The sequence below is a fragment of the Tamandua tetradactyla genome, chromosome 14 (assembly GCF_023851605.1).
Source record: "Tamandua tetradactyla isolate mTamTet1 chromosome 14, mTamTet1.pri, whole genome shotgun sequence".
In the NCBI taxonomy this organism is placed as follows: Eukaryota; Metazoa; Chordata; class Mammalia; order Pilosa; family Myrmecophagidae; genus Tamandua; species Tamandua tetradactyla.
This window is the reverse complement of record NC_135340.1, coordinates 62,960,334-62,981,352: the sequence shown is the minus strand read 5'-3', so window position 1 is coordinate 62,981,352 and position 21,019 is coordinate 62,960,334. Positions and strand designations below refer to the sequence as shown.

Below are 21,019 nucleotides of genomic sequence, written 5' to 3'. Positions count from 1 at the left end.
GTTCTCAGAGTTTCCAACAAGTTTTGGGTGATAAGCATAATATTTATTAATATATTATAAGTAATCATGAATCATTTAAAGGCCTTCCCTCTCCCCTTCATAAACATGCAGCCCAGATCAGGGTGTGTCACAAAAACCCTGGAGGATTAGAAACATGTGACAGTAAAGGATGGGAAACACCTCATCGCTCTCCTTTGACCCCATCATCTTTCCTCCCTCTGTGTGCCTCATGCTCATCGCTTCCATCTGGAATGTTCTCCCCAGACTATTCAATGCAGCCAAACCTTACCCTCCCTTCAAGGCTCTGCTCAAATCCCATCTCTTCCATTATTTCGTCTTGACTGGGCCAGCCTGCCCCACCCCACCTCTCTCCTCTCTGGACTCCTTGTCTTGTTGCTACTAATTTTGGACAGTAATCCCAAACCATTTCTTATATGCCAGGTGTCAGGAAATCAGGACTGGTGGGACAAACCTGACCCCATCGCCTGTTTTTATAAGGCCTGTAAGCTAAGTATGACTATTGCATTTTTTAATTTTTGAAAAAGAACAAAATAAGAATCATATTTGGTTACATGTGAAAATTATATGAAATTCAAATTCTAGTGTCCATAAATAAAGATTCTTATTTTCGTCTTATAGAAATTCACTTTCTTTTGACTCTTGGCCTGCAAAACCTCAAATATTTATGAACTGTCCCTTCATGGAAAGTTTGCTGATGCTGCTCTATTCAGTCCCTTTCTCCCTCCCAAAGAGGGCATACTCCTTCAGGATAGAGCACAGTTTTGACACTTTTTTGGTGGCTCAGGTCTACCACAGTCTGGGACACAGAACTGGTGTTTCGTAAATACTTGTTGAATGGAGTTGACAGAGAATGTGTTTATTTGTGACAGATACAAAGTTATGTCCTTTCTTGCTGTCCAAGCCTCTTCTTCATTCCCCTCTGCCATTGGACTGGTTGTCTGTCATGTCTAGTAGAAAAAAATGTCAGGCAATTTCAGGGTGGGTCACAAAACTCATGGAAAACACAAATGAAATGAAGTCTGGGAACCAGAGCTTTTGTTTTGGGTGGAGAGGAACTGTTTGCTTTGGGGGATTGAGGTAATGAAATTTATTTCAATAACATAATGTAACAGTCGTACATGCTTTCTGCCAGAAGTACAGCTAGGCAAACCTCACCCAGAGATCCCATCTGCAAAATGTAAAGGTTGACCACCAAAGAGTTGAACGAATTCTCCTCAAAACTTTATATGCACCAATGTTATGAGTTGAAAAATGCCCCAATTGGACAAAGACTAGAGAAAGAGTAAAAACAGTTTGTGTGAGAGAGGTGGGATTATGGAAGAATACTCTTTAGCAAAAGTTTTCTTTAAGCAGATAAAATAGTTGTAAGATCAACAAGAATTCTGAAAATGAAAATTTTTTTTATTCCTTTTTTAGCATGAATAAATTTTTACCTGTTTTTCTTTCCCTTTTTCATGTCACAGAATCAGAATTTGAATTGAAGTAGGAATTACTTATAAAATTGAATGTTTTAGCTTCCCAGCTACTAAAACAAATAGCACACAACGGGTTGGCCAAACAACAAAAATATATTAGCTTCTGGTGTCAGAGACTAGAAGGCTTGCTTCCTCCCAGGATTGGCATTTTCTGTTGGCCAGTAAGCAGTTCCTTGGCTTTTCCATCACATGGCAATGCATGTTTTCTCAAGCTCCACTGCCTTCCAGCTTCTGGCTGCTAGCTGTGATTCTCTCTCTCTGTGTGTTCTTCTCTATCAGTCTTCCAATCATAGGATTAAGACCCATTCTGATTCAGATGGCTCAAACATGAACTGAACTAACCCCTTCAGAAGGTCCTATTTTCAATGGGTTCACACCGACAGAAATGGCTTAAGAACATGTCTCTCTGCGGTACATAGCTTCAAATCACCATACTGAGCATAACATATAGATATAAGCATACAAACGTTTTTCTTGAAAGAAATGTCTATTTATGTCATTTTAAACTGCTCTTCTTTAAACCTTCACTTCCCTGAAACTGGAAAATGGAAAGACTATGTCCAATCTCCCACTTAACATAGTGCCTGCCCAGGTAAATGCTCAGTAAATGGTAGTTATCAGTATTCGGGCTTTAGTCGCCTTCTGTTCACCTCACTGGTAAGGAAGGTATGCCTGCCTTACAGTTATGGGGATGGCCAAATACTAGACATCCAGTACTGGGCAGATGAGATTGATAGTTTATTAATCACAAGTACTCACAGCCCAGGGGAGAGGATACCACATGCCGTGCAGGGTTATGTGGGATTTGTGCTTGGAAACAGACTGAACAACCAGAGGCTGGGGGAAGCAGGCTTTGTAGTAACAAGAGGGTAGGATGTCCCCTGGTTTCCCCAGGAGGATGTGCTTGGTTTGTTTGAGTAATTTTGCAGGCTGGCAGGGAACTGAAACCTGCTAGTCAAGGATAAACAGGAACAGCATTTGATCGATTTGATAAGGAAGGTTGTTGGCCAGGGGATCTAATCTGTGGGAGCAGAGTGGGGAGGAACACTTGTGGGTAAGCTAGCTGAGGTCCTCTTGATTTCACCAGATTTCAAGGTAAAATACAATATTGAGCTTTAATTCTTGGTCTTACACCATAGTAAGGATCATAGTAAAAATAAAATGCTGTATTTTATTTTTACAGGCAGAGATGGCATCTCTCGGGTGGTTGAAGCCAGTTTCTGTGCAGTGTCCGCTATATGGTGCCTGTCTTTTAATCAAATTGGTTAAATGCATAAACAAACTGCACAAGAAAGAAAAAAAGTGGGACATGCACAGATGTACTCAGTTAGTAATCAGATAACTTAATTCTACCTTAAGTTCTTCTTCCAAAAGGCAGTGAAGGGGAAACTGAGGCACAAAGAGGCAATATGTCATTCCAGGGCTCCATCAATGGCTGCTAAAGCTTATACCTTTCCTGAACACACAGACTAATAAGACAGAAAGGGATGAGGTCTTTTCCTTTTGCTTTTCTCAGTGTGAAGGTGATTTGTTGCAAGTGCACTTTGCAAGGAACTGGAGGAATTTTCCCAAAGCCAGTTAAAAGCGGGGGAGAGAGTTAGGGTTTTTATAGGTAAAGGGAAGCGGGTAGGAGTCAAAAACTAAGAAATGTCCATACGATTTATTCTTGTCAGATCAAACGTGTGATGTTGGATCTTTGTGAGGAAGACACAGGCAAATTTCTCATCCTGTGTTGTCTCAAGCATGTCTTGTTGTTCCAGCTTCAGTGATTATAAATTGATATTGATGTACAAGCTCTTACATGCAGGGTCTTCATGACACTTTTCTAAGCTGATCCTCAGGAATGTCAAACTTTCGTCTTTTGAGGAGGAAGTCACTGATTCTCTAGGGCCACAGGGTGTTCCTGATGCTATTCTGTTATCTTATTTTTGACATTTCTGACAGAACTGTTGAGTTTATTTTTATAACTGGAGCTAGAGCTGACTTCTTTTCAGATACAAGTGAATTCAGTTTTTTCTCTTCCAGATGCCTTTGGCCTTTCTTTCAACTCTTCTGCAGCCATTTCATCATAGCTGGGAAGTTCTGACATCTTCACTCCAGACTGAGCTTTTGCTGTTTGGTGATGAGCTCCCTCTCTTAGCTGCCAATGTCACTCTTCATCGTGCTGCAGCTGCAGGCTGTGCTGTGGGGAGCCATCTGTTCTGACTTCATGGAGGACTGCAGCGATGACAACAGCATGCCTGGATCCAGGTTCCTCCTTTAGCTCCTTTGAAGCTTTTATAAATCTCTCTGTTCTTCCTTTCCCCTTTTGGCTCCTAGCTGAAGACATCTTCTGCCCACTCTGGTCCAATTCAGACTGGCCTCAAGGCTTGCAAAACTTCACTTTGCAGGTCTCCTATGGTCTCAGTGGCCCAATTCCACCCAAATTAGAGTTCAGTTATCAAGATGCAAATCATACCTCTCACCACGACATCCTTTGTCCACAGGAGCTGGAGGGGAAGAAGGAGGGCACTGACTCAGCAAGTTTCCTGGAGCTCTGCAGGAGAGAAGCATCCTAAGTAGTACACTGGCATGTTTGTCTGACCAAACATGGTTTCTGTTTTTTTCTGGGCAAAATCTCACAAGATCTTGCAGATCTCGAATGGAGTAACACAGGAGATCTAGAAGGAGTTTGTTTTTGTTTTGATGGAGGAAGGGATTGGTGGGTGGAAGAGGGGTGGGTTTGGAGCTGGGATGGGAGAGTGTTGCTAAGACAGGGTTTGGATGTGGTCTTAAAGTTGCCATCATATCAGCATTTTGAAGGAATTTCATTTTTTCATTTGTTCATTCATCCAACAAATATTTACTGAGCACCTATTATACAAAGGATTGCTCTAGGTGATAGGGATATGACTGGGAACTAGGAAACTGAAGCAAAGTAACAGGGAAGTTATCTCCAGCAGCACTTATGATCCTTTCACTTATTGAGAGACAGATTTGGTGATTCCAGTGTGGAATAAATGGCGCTATCTTACAGGATGCAATGTAGACTAAGATATCAACGAAGCTCAAGGGATGAAATCTTTGCTGCCCAGAAGACACAAGAGAATGTTAGACACTGGGAATGACTCAAATCCACATCAACCTTAGATCTTGGGAATGAGATCTTGTGGATACTAATGAGGCAGCTGTGGTAAAATGGAAAGTAAGCTTGATTTGTTGTCAGAAGCATGGATTTAAATTCCAGCCCTGCTTCTAGTACTGGTATTATAAATTTAAGCAAGTTTCTTAATCTTTCTGAATGTGAGTTTATGCCTTCAAAAAAACTGGGACAATAGTATTTTCCCTCATGAGGTTTCTTTTAGTTATTGCTTCCTGCAAAATGGACCACCCTAAAATTTAGTGACTTAAAACAACAATGGTATATTTGTTTTGTGGTTTGACTAGTCAATTTGTTCATCTCATCTGGGCTTACATATGTGGCTGTATCTAATTGGTGTCTTGGCTGGGGGCTGGACTCAACTGGGATACTTGGGGCTCTCTCTCCATATCCTCTTTCATCATAGGCGTCTTCAAGGCTGCCATCTCAGAGCAGCACTCTGAGCTGGGGGAGGAGGTCTTAAGGTCTAGCTTTGGGAGACACGCAATATCACTTCTACCATATTCTATCGGCCAAAGGAAGCTGCAGTCCAGCCTAGATTTCAAGGGTTGGGAAATCAACTCTTTTTCTTGATGGAAGAAGATGAGAAATATTGTGGCCATGGTTGTCGACCGATCACTAGGTTGTGGTGAGGGGTAAATGAGATTGTCTATATGAATGTATTGTTTTCCGATACAGGTAAGTCTGGTTTCTGGGAGCTGTCATATATGCATTGTGTTTCTGTAACTACAAAATTCTACAACCCTAAAAGTCAAGGTCTCATTTTTGATGATATAGCTGAATGCATTGTGATGGGTCTATTTCCCATCGACAATGAAGGGAATCAGGGTTGCATGAGACTCTAGTTTTGAAACGTGAAACGATGCTTTAATTGCCCTGGAACCTGGAAGCAGATTTTAGAGTAGGGTATATATGCTCCTGGAAATTCTTCATCTCAGTAAGCGCTAAACACTTTCAAAACTTCTGGAGATGATGTAGATGGTGTCTAGGCATTTTTATGTGTGTGTGTCTGACAAGCATCTAAGCCCACACATTCTTGGCAATAGTGTTTTGGTCATCCTTTATGGAGTAACCCCATTCCTGCAGCATAAACCTTTGTAGGCGCCATCTATCAAGATGCTCCACCATCCCCTGGCTAAGGTGGTGGGCACGTTCTTTAAATGAGACCAGTAGGACCCTATCCTCAGAATGTAAACCTTGAGGGGGGTGTGGCAGAAAGTCTGAAATGGTTGGAACTGATTCATCCACACGGCATGATCCCAAAGAGGCTTTCTGTTTATTTCTGCTGCTTCTATACCAGAGATGCCGTATTCCCCATTTTATACTAAAATCAGCTCCAATAAACCATCTTATAAACTTAATATATTTTAATTTTTTTTTGTTTAATTGGCCAGAGTTAGTTTTCTTCCTTGTAGAGAGTCCTTGCTGACACAGATATCTATTCAGAAGATATAAAGTGACAGTGACTGTGGTCTTGAAACTAAAATGCTGGAAGACTCCAACTGATTGAAGAACAACCAACTAATTATTTGACTTTCTTTACAGTTTTCAAGACACTATGGAGGCTTCCTTGAATGAAGAATTCAAGCTTTTCCTTAAGGATTTAATATCTAGTTGGGGAAAATAAACACAGTAACTACAGGAAAAATATATAGTTTGTTTAACCTTATAGTAAATAACCCAATTGTTGGTGCCTACCAGTACTTGGCACATATTAGGCATGCTCTGATTATGTTTTAAAATTAATTTATTATTAAATGAATGCTTCTGTTAATAGGTAGAGTGAGGTTTGAAGAAGAGATACTGCTATGAACTATACATGTTAAAAACAAAGGATTCGAACAGATTCTCTTAGGAAGGATAGAATTCTTTGAAGTGAAGATGAGGAATAAGGGAATTTTAGTCCATGGAACTATTTTGAAAGCAATGGTATGAACTGTAATAAAGAGCAGTGGGTCGTGAACCAATGGCATCCAGAAAATCTTATGCAAAGACACAGTTTCCTCATAACTGAATTTTGTCAGTGGGTACCATGTTCTGACGTATGTTGATTGCCTAGATAATGGGGATATTTCTTAACATATTTTAAAATGCATTTTCCTTCTCATTAATCATCTTTTTTTCTTTTCATTTGCAGAACAGCCACCATAGTGGTTAGGCTATGAGACTTATTAGAGGGAATTATGTGGCTTAGCATTCGATCTAAATCCCTCCCTTGGTGGCGAAATCCTGGGTGGCAGGTGGGAAGTACTACAAATCCTGATTTGTTGGCAGGGAGACTTGCAGGGGACCAGTGCTTGTTCCTTGCATCTTAGGCAAAATCCTTAGAAAAGCCCAGAGTTTGCCTGTTGCTGTCCAATATGTCACTGAGTAGATCTAAGAGGGAAGGGTCCAGAGTGTCTCACCCATTGCTGGAGTGCAGGGAAAACAGACAGAGTGGCCAGGCTCCCCAGTGGGTATAGAAAAACCCAAAGAACCGTGGACAGGACAAGGTCTTTCAGTACTTCCAGTAGTACTGCTTCTTCCTGATCCATGGTCCTTCAGCTCAGACTTTCTCCATCCTCAATAACTCCCTTCTCTTTACCTCAGTGGGGCACTTCTTTCCCTACCTGGGAGCTTTTAAAAATATTTCTGTCAGGGCCCACTCCAGACCATTTAAATCAGAACCTCTGCGGATTGCATCCTGGTGTCATAATTGTTTTTAAGCTCCCCAGGCCATTCTACTGTGTAGCCAGGGTTCAGAACCACTACTCTGAATAAAGTCTAGTTGTGTTTTGGGACTTAAACAACACTTTCTCAGGGAAGCCAACTCTTAGCAGTTCCAGCTTAGGTCAAGTCCCCCTGTTCCTCTAAGCAAGTACCCAATACTTCTCCTTCTTCACGCTTAACAATAAGGTAATAACTCGTCTCAAGTGTGTCATTCTCTGTACACTACCTGCCGTGGGATGGGAGAAACATTTCTGCCTTCCTCGTTGTCTTAGTTTGCCATGTTGCTATGACAGCACACAATGGATTGGAGTAAACAACAGGAATGTATTGGCTCATGGTTTTGAGGCTAGAAGAAGTCCAAATCAAGGTGGCAGCAAGGCTTGCTTTCTCCTGGAGTCTGTAGCATCCTGGTGCTGCCTGCTGGCAACCCCTGAGGTTCCTTGGCTTTTATCTCTACCTCTGCTCACCTGGTGCTCTCCCTCTCTCTTTGTATTTGTTCTTTTGGTTTCTGTTAAGTTCTGGCTTCTTTGCATGGCCTTCTCTAACTCTGGCTTCCTGTTTTTTCTTTTGATAAAGCCTCTGTAATATGGATTAAGACCCACACTCATTCAGTTGGACCACACCTTACCTAAAAATAACATCTTCAAGAGGTCGTATTGACCATGTGTTCACACCCACATGAACAGAGATTAAGGTTAAGAACATGTCTATGTTGAAGTATGTAATTCAATCTACCACACTCACCTATGAGCTTGACTCAACCACGCACTAAGTGGTATGTAGTTGGTGTTCAGTAAATACGAACTGAATGAAGATCTTTACTTAAAAGTGTGTGTGACCAAGTCTTCGATTTATAAATCTGCTATAGGAGTTTTTTTCACCGGAGACCTTAAACTAGATCCCATCGTACAGGACGATGACTTTCAGTTGGCTTATATTTTTGGTGACATCACCATTTTCATCTTCAAATTCCCTGTTATAAGAGTTCAGCAGTTTTATCATCACCATTATAACCCTGAGTGATTTACATTATTATTCCCATCTTGCATTTAGAGATAAATTGAATAAGTTGCCCTCGTCCTTACAATTATCTGGATACAAACTATTGCAAATAAGCAAACCTCCCTTCAACAGGATGTGTTCCCAGGGTCCCTGTTTGTACTGAGCTCTTATTTCTGGCTTCACAATTGATAGTTCCAGGAGTCAGGGCCCAGGGTGAAATTTCCTGCTCTCCTAAAGCCATTATACGATGCAGGCAAGTAGCCCCTGCCCTTATTTATATATGTCATACACATGCCATAAATTCTATGTTCTCCAAAGCCACCGAATTCACTGTGCCTTGCCTGTCCTGGAGAGGAAGCCGTGTGTGTGTGTGTGTGTGTGTGTGTGTGTGTGTGTGTGTGTGTGTGTGTGTGTGAAGAGGTGAAATGGAACTCCAGGGAACCCCAATATTACCTCTGAGCAAGAAGAGCATCCATTGCTCTTTGTCCCTATCTCAAATCGAAGGTTCCAACATTTATTGAACTGGCCCCAGGGTCGAAATCCGACTCAGATTCTTGGAGCATTTTGGATTTAGCCTGGGTGGCTTGAACCCAGCCTCGCAAGAGCCGCGCCTCGAGTCGGCTCTGGACACCCGGGCGGCCAGTGGCTGGGTAGACCCGCAGGGAGGCCGCGACGGCGAGGCGCCGCCAGCTAGGACTAGTCTCCTCTCACGTCAGGGTCGCGGGGGCCTCCGGAGGCTCCCGGCTGTCACCTCCAGAGCGCGTTCCTGGTGCAGGTGGCACGACTGTCCGCGCCGGTCGGACTTGCCTGATCACGGGTCTCGACCTCTCAATCGCAGAGCGGGCTAAACCGCTACTCCACCTCTCTCCATTCCCTCTCCTTCCCACACCAAGACGAAAAATCCCAGTCCGGGCAGGACTTGATCACCTCTGCCTCCTCCCACTGCGCTAATCCGGCGAGCGATGGAGGCCCCAGAGTGCAAGCAGTGGCTGGCAAAGGGGAGTGGAAAGCGAGGATGGATGGGGAGGGAAAGGGGTGGTGATGAGGGGGATGTAGGAAGGGGTGTCATTTTCTTTTTCTTTTCTTTTTTTTTTTCTTGAAGTATTTCTCTCGCGAGAAACCGCTGCGCGGACGATACTTGAAGAGGTGGGGAGAGGAGGGGGCCGCGGCAGGCGCGGCAGAGACTGTGGGTGCCACAGGCGGACGGGCGGTCACAGCTGGGACAGCTGCAGGCGGAGCAGAGCAGAGGCTGCCGCGACCGGGACCGAGGAGTAGCCGCGGCCGCTTTCTCAGGAGCGGGAGCCAACGTCTCTCCAGTGGGTGCAGCCGGGGTCCCCACAGGGATCGGGGCGTACACCCGGGTTGGAGCTCCAGCCACCGAGGCTCTTTGCGTTTGCGCCCAGGGCAGAGACAGGGACTGGGGTGAGGGGCTGACGCGGAACGCCCGCGGCTGGCGCCGGCCCTCCTCTGCCTGACAGCTTCCTGGGGGGGCGGTGGCAGTGTCCGGAGCCGGCCCGGGACGGCGCGGCTAGCTTCCAGCTCCGCGGCTTGGCGGAGAGGACAGGCTGGGGACCTAGAGCGCGCAGTGCGCGCAATTCGTGCCGTTAAAAAATAAATCCACGAGCTCTCCCGAGTTTGGGACAGCCCGGGACACGGGGTTTGGCGGCGCCCGAGCGGCCCCGGGGTCGGCAGGAATCGCTGCCGCCGAGGGCCTGGGCTTTTCAGCCAGCTGTGAACCAAACGGTCTTCACTTACCCAAAGTAACTGCGCAACGCGCAGGCGGCGAGCTGGCTGGGCTCGGCAATGGGGACTGCGAGGCTCCAGCATTCCGATGCCCTTAATATCGCCCCCACTTCGGGGATTGTCTCTGTGTTGCAGCTGGCAGGGGCCGCCCGAAGTGGGAGGCAGCGCCTGGAGAAGGCGGGAGGACCCCGGCTCGGCCGACGGGCGGCGGGAGAGCGGGACCCCGGCGGCGCGGCGCTCTCAAGCGCGCAGCGGCGGCCGCGGACCCAGCCCCGGGCGCAGCGAGAGGCGGCAGGAGCCCGCGCCGCTCGGCATCATGCGGCGAGGGGGGCTGCTGGAGATCGCCCTGGGATTTACCGTGCTCTTAGCGTCCTACACGAGCCATGGGGCGGACGCCAATTTGGAGGCCGGGAACGTGAAGGAAACCAGAGCCAGCCGGGCCAAGAGGAGAGGCGGCGGAGGACACGACGCGCTTAAAGGGTAATGGAACGGGTTAGCGTCTTTGGTGTGGGGGCCCCCCTCCTCCTCCTTCTCGGGAGTACCAGGATCCCGAGGAACTGACAGGGGTTGATTCTCGACGGTAGATGGATCCTTGGCAAGACCTCTTGGGGGCCTAGAACAGAGATGCGAGAGCTACCCAAGTCCTCACCGCGATCGACCCGAGCTACCTTGGTCCTGCTCAAGGATTTCTGCCCCAGAGGAGAGATCATTGTTGAAAGGAATGTTGGGCCATTGTCGAGGTAGATTTTGGGAGTGGAGAAGAGTTCTTTGAGGAAGAAGGGGAGGAGCTGTGACTGAGAGAAGAGAAAACCATTCCTTTCCTTTCATACCAAGTCTGTTTGTGTTTGGGAGAAAGTACTTTCCTTGTGGGCATCTTTGCCGATGCTAGTAAGGAAAGGGGGGAGAGGAAGGGATCGCGGTGTCACATGGTCTGAGGAGAGGACACGCGATTAGCGTTGGCTCCCCTTTAAGTTTTATTTATTAGAAATAAGGATAGAATTTTCTGGGCAATACTGCTATCTTTCAAATGTCTGCACTGGAAACAGAGCAGGGCAGGTATTTCTGGGAACTTGCTCTGGGGTTGTATGGAGCTCTTCATTTTACTGCGGCGACGAGGCTGTGGTGATTGACCTCAGGCGAGTATTTTTACCCAGTGGGGTATGTGCTCTGTATTTGCTGTTGACCGTTTTATCGGTACCCCGTGCCCCTATTATGGAAAGTGTTTCAGCCCGAAAGATTTAAATGAGGCAGGTTGACTGTATTTAAGGGCTGTCCGTTCCCTGAATTGAAAGAATGTGACATTGTACTTCCTATAAGATTTTTTGATTGAAAGAGAAATCTGAGTTTGTTTAAATTCAAGCCTCCATAGAAGCAGCGGGATGGACTGTAAATGACCCCCTTTTTTATCTCCTTGCAGGAGCCTGTTAAAAGAACCCAGACAGTCAAAATACAGAGGGTTTCTATTAAGCTCTTTCCGTTCTTGCTGTCACTCTTTAGTGAGTGGTTGATTATATGGCCCCCGTGACCAAGTGATGGTGTCCACTCAGATGTGCGCTGAACATTTCCTTTACTCTTGTTTGCGGTGAGCTCTTTCGTTGGTGTGTATGTCATGCAGTTTGTGTGTCTGTGGCCCAGGTGCTTGGAAGTCTCAATGCAGTGAGCTGAAACTGCCCAGGTATTTGGAGTTCTCTCTTCTGGGCTAGCCACAAGATGCTTGTCAGCGCTAAGGCACTCAGGCCGTGGTAAAATATGCATGGTTTTCTGCCCTAGGAAGTAGTTATGATCAGTTTGGATCCATCTTGGCCTTTGCTGAAAATAAATTCAGGATTTGACAGTTTGGGAAATGCACTTTGCTTATCACAGTAACCCTGATCCTGGTCATGCAACAGATGTCTGCTGCCCTCTGTGCAAGACATGGCAGGGCCAATAAATGGACTTGATAAACTCAGATTTTTATACATTCTCAAAGGGAGCTAATGGAGTCCAGCGTTTTCCCTTAGAAAATATATTTCTGCTATTCAATATTATCTTAATATCCATTCTTGAGGTTATTGCTCATCTAGAGATAGAGAAAATAGGGGCATAATTCTGAGTGTGAAAATCAGCAGGGGGCTATTAGGCCTGGCTCGACATTAATCTTATATCTGTGTGTTTCCTGGGGAGGCACAGACCCAATGAGAAAATAGAAATTAAACTTATTTTATTGCTTAACAGGATGTCTATTCTTCTACTCTGCCAGCACTCCTTCTTATTGGATTTTACTTTTATTTTATAATTATGGAGATACTCCTCTCATGTTCTTGATAGTATTTGATCACTAACACAGATCTTATGCTGTTGCAAGCTGCTTATAAAACTTTCCTAAAAACTTGGTGCCAGTGGAGTAGTAATTAGGAATTTTACCAATTCTCATATTATCTGTAAGATTAAACACATGTATATAGTACACATATTTACACACACATGGTTAAATATATGTATGTTGAGAAGGGATAGTCTAATAGTTTAAAAGGAGATGCAATGAAAAGTGTTTCCCTCTCTGTTTCTACCTCTCAAAGACCAGTTTTGTTTACTTTTCTAGAAAAGTTATATATATGTACACACGTGTGCATGCAGATGTCTACGTTAGTGTATCTTTTTTAATGCATGAAATGTGCTGTGCATACTGTTCTGAATCTTGCTTATTTTCACGTATCTTTATTGCATCTATTTACCAACCGAAATGGATCCACTTCATGCATTTTGTGCCATATAGAATCCTCTGATGTGCCTGGAACAGTTCCTTAATGATGGATATTTATACTTGATCTTTTGCTTTACCAGCCTTCTATATTTCTCTGTGTGTGTGTGTGTACATGCTTATATCTGGTATGAATGAATAAAAATATAATTGCTGATCAAAGGTTTTTCTACTCATTTTAAACAAACACAAATTCTGAACTTCAATTTGAATAACATTTAAAATGTTTTCTTTCTGCTGATTACCATCGCAGTCTTATATGAATAAATCCTTTAAGCCTTGCTATACTATGTAAATCACCAGGAGAAGTGGTTATGCATTACATTTTCCAGTTATTGCTTAAAATTTCTATTTTTGCTCGTTAAAATATTACCAGTTTCAAAAAATTCACCTCTTTGACTGCAGTAAAACCTGTTTACCATTTTGGTGGAAATGCACAGTTTATGAAGTAAAAGTGATTTGTGGCCCCAAAGCCCACCCAGTGCCCAGTTGGTAGCAGTCACTTTCAGCACCTCACTAATATTTCCTCTATTTAAAAGATGCTTCAACCTCCTCAGTTTCTGCTGTGCTCTGGTTTGGTCTCCCCCACAAATACTGCCCTCTTGTCTTTCTCAAATGCAACAGGTGACAATGAATTTGCTTTAGCAGTCGTCTTTGGATATATATTTCTTTCTTGTCAGCTCCCTTTCTTCACAGACTAGGAACCTGCCTACATTTTTCCCTTTCTGTGTTGGTAGTCCCAGCTTGTGTTCCTTTCCTCCTATCCCGTTGCAGGTGTTTTTTTTTTTTTTTTTTCCTTTCTTCCCCACGGGCAGCAGTAGTTGTTCCACAGTTGTTCTCAGCTTTTGTTGTGTTTTCTTAGAGCAAATCACAAGTTTCTGTTTTTACAAGAAATCCTTTTTTTTAATGGAATAAGTGTGGCCTCCTTTCACTCTGCAAAAATTGGATTTTGCTCTATTTTAAAATGAGACTATTGCATTTTTCAAAGCATTTTCAAATAATAAATGTATTGCAGTTTTCCTTTGCCTGGCATTGCTTCACACGTTTGAAATGATTTTATGAGATATAATAAAAGCCCTAGCTTTGATGCTTGAATTTCGGTTCACAAGCATTTTTTTTTTTTTGCAATTAGATTCTGAACTGTGATTAGGCAAAAAGTGTGGGAAATATTTCAGTCTTTAAAAGGAAATCTCTACTTGAACAACAGCAGTTATGCACCATTTATTTATGATTGCCTTATTGCATTAGCTTCCAAATAAAGAGATACTACAGTTTCCTGTCACGGGGAAATTTCTTTATGGTGAAACCTATTTTCACAATTCTCTGATGTGATGTATTGAAACTTCTTTCCTTGTTGCCTGGTTTATAGGTATGTGAGACTGGTTAAATTTCACACAAGTTGTCCTATTGTGCATGATTGCTTTTGGTCTTTGTTTATTTGTTTATTTTTTCTAGAGGTCTTATTACCAGAAAAATACACATGGAACAGTTCATACACAGGATAGATTATGTGATGGCAAACTCTGAGGGATTAATTACACAGAAGTCTGTTATTAAAATAGAAAACCTTAACTGGGAACACAGGAAAAGTTCTGTAAACTTTATAAAGTCTGTTTTTTACTTTACCAGGGAGACTTTAATATTTCATCTGAAGTTGTATGGGCTAATTAAATATGGGGAAAGACTCCTGCAGTGGTGTGGTTTATTTTTGCACTTATTCAAAAGGTTAAACTAAAATATTAGGAGACAGTTTTTAAATAAAGATATTATTATATAGAAAATTTCAGCAATTTGAGATTTAGAGAAGGTGGAGGCAAAATATTTTTGTGACTCATTTTTTAACATTTAGGGTATAAAATGTTTGCTAAAAAAGCATAAGTTGTTGCTATCACAAATTGATTAAATCATCAACCTACAGTGAGATGAGGTGAGGACTGATTGAAATGGAAGCCTAGATGTCCCTCCAAGCTTATTTGGAATTTTAAAGATTGTTGAAACATTCCTTTTTACATTGTGTAGCAGACATTTAAAAAGATAATAGAATTATGTCTGCCACTCCAATCAAGCAAAATACTAAACAAGTTATTAGTGTGTTCACACACTAGTTTGTTTTATTTCCTACAGTAAGCCAAATAACCAGACTAACCAATTTGGGAATTTTAGTTTTAATTTTCAATGTGGAAGAGACATAAGGTTTTTTAACAATTTCCTTTCTAGCAACTAACCCAGCAAATGGACCTATTTGAGCAAATTTCTACATTTTCCATGAAATTCTGTGAGAAAGCTGAACTCAATGACAGACCAGCCCTGAGTTCTATGTAGGCATGTGAGAGTTTCAAGATTATCAAACTTGATTTTTCCCAGTAGGTTGTAAAATTAGCAAAGGCCAGGATCCTAACAGAAGCATTGTACACTAGTTTATCATTAGATGTGGTTTCAAATAATTCATTAATTCAGTAAGCTTTGATTAAATGCCAGCCTGAATTTGCTTCTGAGGAATGCCAAGATGTATAGCTTACCACCTGGGGGAGCTTATCTGTTAGCAGGAGAATTGGGATGCCATCACGGGAACCAGGAATCAGCAGGAAGGCAGCCGCAGAGGGCACCAGAGTCTAGTATTCAGTAAAAACAAACAATAAATAACAATAGTAGCAGTAGTAGCTAACATTTAGCTAAAATCACCATTAAAAAAGACATTATTGAATAAAAGACTTTAGCAATTTTACATTTATAATAAAGAAGGTGGGGACAAAAGATTTTTTGCGCCAGGCACTGTTCTAAGTGTTTTACATGCGTTAGCTCGTGTAATCCTCATATCTCTGTAAGGTGAGTCCTTTTATTAACCCTTTTATTAATTATTTTGTAGCTGTGAGGGCTGAGGTATGTAGAAGTTAGGTTCTAAAGACAAATTCTTAATATTAAATTTTCTTTCTCCATTCATTTTAGTTATGGTTTTGGTTTTTCATTCCACTGGACAAAAGCCTAGGACTCAAAGATATTGGTATACTTCTACTGAAAATTCCTCATACTCTTTTGTGCTAGGGCACAAATCCTAGGGATGGCAAATTCCAGAGTGATATTTAATCAAGAAACTTTCTCTACCATTTCTGCAAAAACACTAATACAACACAGAAAGGGTCATAGAATGTCAAAGCTGGCAGGTACCTTGGATGACACGTATATTATAATTTAGTATTACACCTTGCACATTTATTTAAGGCCATAAAGTGCCATCACAGGCACTCTCCTGCTTTGCCTGTGGTTGTGAGTTAGAAGCATTGCCTTTTATGCAATTCAGATCTCTTCCTCTCATGTCCTTTGTAAGAAATTTCTCTTAGAACAAAGTTACAAGAGAGGTTTCTCTTTCCTGAGAAATTGTTATATGTCTTAAGTCCTTACCAAAAAGGTGAGTTATTTAATTCTGTTTCTTTTTTAACCCTGGCTGTCTGTAAACTCAGAGCCAATTTTTACATTAAATTACAGCACTAATGATAAGGAAGAACCACCTCTGATATATCACTTACTATTGCACTTTATGTCTATTCATTCATTTAGTGTTTAATCCTTTATGAGGGAGATTAGGATCTGTTTGCCCCATTTAACAGATGAGGAAACTGAGGGATGAGAGGCAGAGCTGAAAAAGTGACATTGTAGCCAAACTCTTAACCACATTTTTTCTGCTTCTCAATTATAATAGATTTTAAAATTGGTAAGTTTGTCTCTTCCTTCCATGCCCTTGGTACCTTGGTTTCCCCACAGTCCTCTCCTACCTTTGCTGGTGGGACAGACTCAACATTTGTTGAAGGCAGATGCAGTTACAAGCCAAGGGACTCATCATTGTGGGGATGGGATTAATCAGAAAAGACTTCACAGTGAAAGTCTGTCAGGAGTCAGCAGACTACTGCTGTGGGCCAAGCTGCCTGTTTTTGTAAATAAAAGTTTCTTTGGAACGCAAAGCCATGCCCATTCTTTTACATATTGCCTATGTCTGCTTTTGTATTACAAATAGTAGTGTAGAAGACTTGGCGGCAACTTGTTACCCACAAAGCTGAAGTATTTACTGTTTGACCCTATACAGAAAAAGTTTGCAGATACGTGGTCTATGCAATAAATAAGGGATTATCTACTGAGGCTGAGCGCTCCTTGAAGGCATGGATCTTGTTTGTTTTATTCCTTCCTTTTATCCCTGAGAGCTAGGCACATGGTAGGTGTTCAGTAGATCATTTTTGAAGGTAAAGGAAGTATTGGGAAGAAATGTAGGAAGTACTTGAGTGACAAAGGCATAGAGTGAAAGAGACATGAAGATCCCAGTTGGCCATGGTCTGCATTGCATGGCCCCAGGGGCACCATTCCTGGAGTAGTCTATGAAAATAGTGCCCTCTGGAGTTGTCCAGTGTACAACTTTGTGTGCTTGTTCATAGGCAGTAATGCTGTCACGGACCTGAGAAGGACTAAAGTAAGCAGAAAATTAAGGTCTGATTGTCTGAAAGGTGAGGATGGGGAACTCTTGAAAGATTCTAAGATTGGAACATGATCAGATTTTGCCACTCTGGCAGAGGTGTGAAAGGTTCATGGTTTAGAGAGTTGGAAGTCTAGAGGCAGGGAAATTTGGGAGGCTAATCTAAGAGGCAAGCCTCCTTTGTTGATGAGGTCAGAGCAAAATCAGTGAAGTGGGTCAAGAAAGGAAAAGAGGGTCAGGAGGTTGGCAGTATTTGACATTTGTTTGTGAGAGGCAAAGGGAAGGAGCCGCCCAGGATATTTCCCTCCTTCATGTCCTGGACCCAGGAAGAATGGAGGTGTCATACCTAGAGCGGGGGGACACAGGAGGAGAGGCAGGCTGGTGTAGATTTAGGTGGTGATGGGCCGATGGGAGGCTGTTGTAAGTCATGTGGCTGTGAGGTGGTTAGAGCCTGGAATGTTGCTGTGAATCCTGAAAAGGAGAAGGAGTGAAATGGAAGGAGATGTAGGAAAAGAGTTTGGGACTGATTGGATATGACAGTCAAGGAGAATCAGAAGGGACGAGGCAGAGGATGGGGGCTAAGGGAGAAGAGGGATATAGTTTTGATAAGATAAGATTGAGTAAGAAAGTCATAGCTTTAATTATGACTTTGCAGCTAATTAAAAAAAATGTGATCTTAGGCCAGTAAGTTAATTTCTGAGGGTCTCAATTTTCTCATCTGTAAAGTGAACAGGTTTTGCTAATCTCTCTCCAAAGTCATTTTCAGCCTTTAAAGTCTGTTGCTGCATGGCTTTTAGTTCATTTTCCAATGGACCACTGGAAATTTCATGAATTCTAATACTTTATTTAAAACAAACAAACAAACAGAGGGAAGTGGCTTCAGTAATTTGTAAAATTGAGACACTTTCTGTATTAATTATAAAGTATATAAATGTATACTTTCTGTATATATTGTATTTTCTCACAAAGCTTACTATGTCAGGGTTACACTAATTAATAATATGTATGTCAAGAATATTTTATCTTTCTTTCTTTTTTTTTGCATGGACAGGCACCGGGAATCGAACCCGAGTGTCCGGCATGGCAGGCAGGAACTCTGCCTGCTGAGCCACCGTGGCCCACACTTATTTTTATTTCTTACTACCTGTGTCAAACATGCAATATTCTTCTTGACAACCAAATGAATAGTGGATTATATTTCACAAACACTTGGATTTTGCAAGCACAAGCAGTGGTTATCTATGGACTTCAAGGGAGCTTGATCTTGAACTGGTTGACCTCTAGGTCCTTGTGGTCAGTAGATGACTGCTGGCAACGTTTAGGTTCCATCCTTCATGTCTTGCAAGGGGAATGAGACAGTGGTTTCCCAGAATACTTTCTTGAGAGTTCTTTCCAGAACTCCTTGGCAGATGTCTTCCTGCACCTTGCTGGCCAGAATCATCTCGTGCCCATTATGAACCATCATTGGCAAGTTGGGTAGGATAATCCTCAGGCTGTACCCCTGTACCCATAGGAGGGTACATGTCAGCTTCCCCTGCGACATGTTGCTGCCTAGGGAGGAGATGAATTCCTACACCGAACTGGGGTTTCTTAGGAAAGAGGAAGAGGAAAATGGAAGTTGCATTGACAACAGTATGTACCTCCATAGCTATTAAAATTTACCATGCATACAGTGTGATGTTGGTGGTGGCTCAGTGGCAGAATTCTTGCCTACCATGCTAGAGACCCGGGTGTGATTTCTGGTGCCTGCTCATGCAGAAAAAAAAAAAAAATTACCATACATACAAACATTGTAGCATTGTTAATGAGGAACTAAAGAGAGATAAAAATCTTTCCTGGTCTCTCTACAACAACGTAACAAGTTATTTTTATTTGTGAGTGTTTTGATGATCTTATTGCCATATAACAAAGTATCCCAAACTTGAGTGGCTGAAAACAGCACAATTTTATTATTGTTCATGATTTGGGGAGGTCAGGAATTTAGACAGGTCACAGCAGGGAATCTTGTCTCTGCAACCCTTGATGTCTGTTGGGGCTGAATGAGCAGTACGACTTTTTCCACCTATTTATCTGATGCTGTGACCATGGACTGGTGCCTGCAGCTGTGTTCATTATAGTGTGTTTTATTTAAATGCACAAAGGAAATAAAGGAAACAAAGAGCCACTTGTCCAACTCAGCTTGGGGCCTTCCAGGGTTTAAACTTCTCTCTCTTGTGGGCTCCTTCATGGGCTCCACCCCTGGGGATAGAGCCACTGAGTGTTTCTTCAAATGGGGAAACTGAGTCCCAGCACAGCATCCAGGCCTTGCCCAGGGTGTGTGCCCTGGGGCTGCACTCACACTGCCTGCCTCCTGACACCTGGTCCTCTGGCTTTCACCCCACTTGCAGAGCTGACATGAATGGCTGGGGGCTGGCCTGTCTGGGCTCATATGTCTGTGACCTCCATGCCGGCTGGGTTCCTTGGCTTTTTTGCATGTACTCTTAGATCATCTCCCTCTCCACATGGCCTCTTTACATGTTCTCTCCAGAAGCGCAGCCAGACTTTTTGCATGGCAGCTCACTATCCCAAGAGTACAAACGTGGAAGCTGCCAGACCTTCATCAAACTTAGGTCTGGAATCAGCCCAGTATCGCTTCCATGCAAGTCACGGGCCCCATCTGGATTCAAGGACACGGACCGCCTCTTGATGTGCTGTGCAGCATGTACATACCGGGAGCGAGGGAGTTTTGGGTTGGGGGGGTCCTCTTTGGAGACTCGCTACCACAGTGGGGCGAAGGGGTCTTTGAGAAGGATAATCCAATGTTTTATGCTTTAATTCTAACTTGGTTAAATTTGACTGGCTTAGTTTCATGCTGAAGAAGCTTCACTGCAGTTGCTGCTATGACCTCAGAATGAAACATTCCACATGAATAGTGTCTCTGAATGTTCTGTTTGGGTAACGTTCATAATTTGTACAGACTTCTATATATAAAGAACTGACAGCCCCCAGGATAAGATTATACATCCTGATAAACTGGCACATTTTGTTTTGTCAGAATACAAGAATCATAAACCCCCAATTTTTCCCTTTTTTCTTTAGCTTCTAAGAAACTCAGGGTCAACTTTAATGTACAGTCACTCTGAAGTGTTTGGTATGTTTTGCTTTCCTTCTATAAGGACTTTTACTTTCAATTTCTATTAACAGCCTCATTTTTATATATCTTTTGTTGTAATCCTCCTCAAAAAAATTTTTTTTTGAATCAAGGGTTATCGTTGATAAATACAAAAGGTACGTAATTGCCAATAGAACCGGTATTGCAATGAGTTGAACTGTATTATTTTTGTTATAAATGGGGTAACCACAGTGTCAAAAGAATAAAATTCGATTAGAAGTACAGTCAAGTTTGAACTGTGGATGTCCTATGCTCTATCAAATCCTGATTTTAAGTTACTTGTGACCTTACCACTTTTTCAACTCAAATGTTTTTTTGTTGTTGTTGCTGAGGTTATCACTGGATGCATTTATCCAGCCTCCTCAGAGCCGGAAGAGGGAGAGGAAAATTCCCTAACTTCACCATTCCCAGCTGAAGAGGGATTCCAGAAGCAAGCAGTCTGAGAACGGGAGAGCTGCTCTATTAGTCCAGCGATTGGGTTCAGTGTTTTGAAGGGTTGTGAATTCCTAGACCATCAGTCATACTTACATTCAAATATAAGTATCCAAACACATCTAAGTCCAAATATAGTACCACTGTT

At 42.7% G+C, this 21,019-nt stretch overlaps 1 protein-coding gene across 2 annotated transcripts in view; it reads left to right on the top strand.

Annotated features, from left to right (window-relative positions):
* Window positions 1-10,364: 10,364 nt before the first annotated feature.
* Window positions 10,365-21,019, top strand: part of FBN1 (fibrillin 1) — a 239,421-nt gene continuing 228,766 nt past the window's right edge. The window contains exon 1 of one of the 2 annotated variants that reach the window (XM_077127803.1): window positions 10,365-10,569. In XM_077127803.1, coding sequence (XP_076983918.1) covers window positions 10,406-10,569 — 164 coding nt within the window. In that variant the 5' untranslated portion in view covers window positions 10,365-10,405. The remainder of the gene's footprint in view (window positions 10,570-21,019) is intronic. The other variant, XM_077127802.1, reaches the window with a different exon arrangement.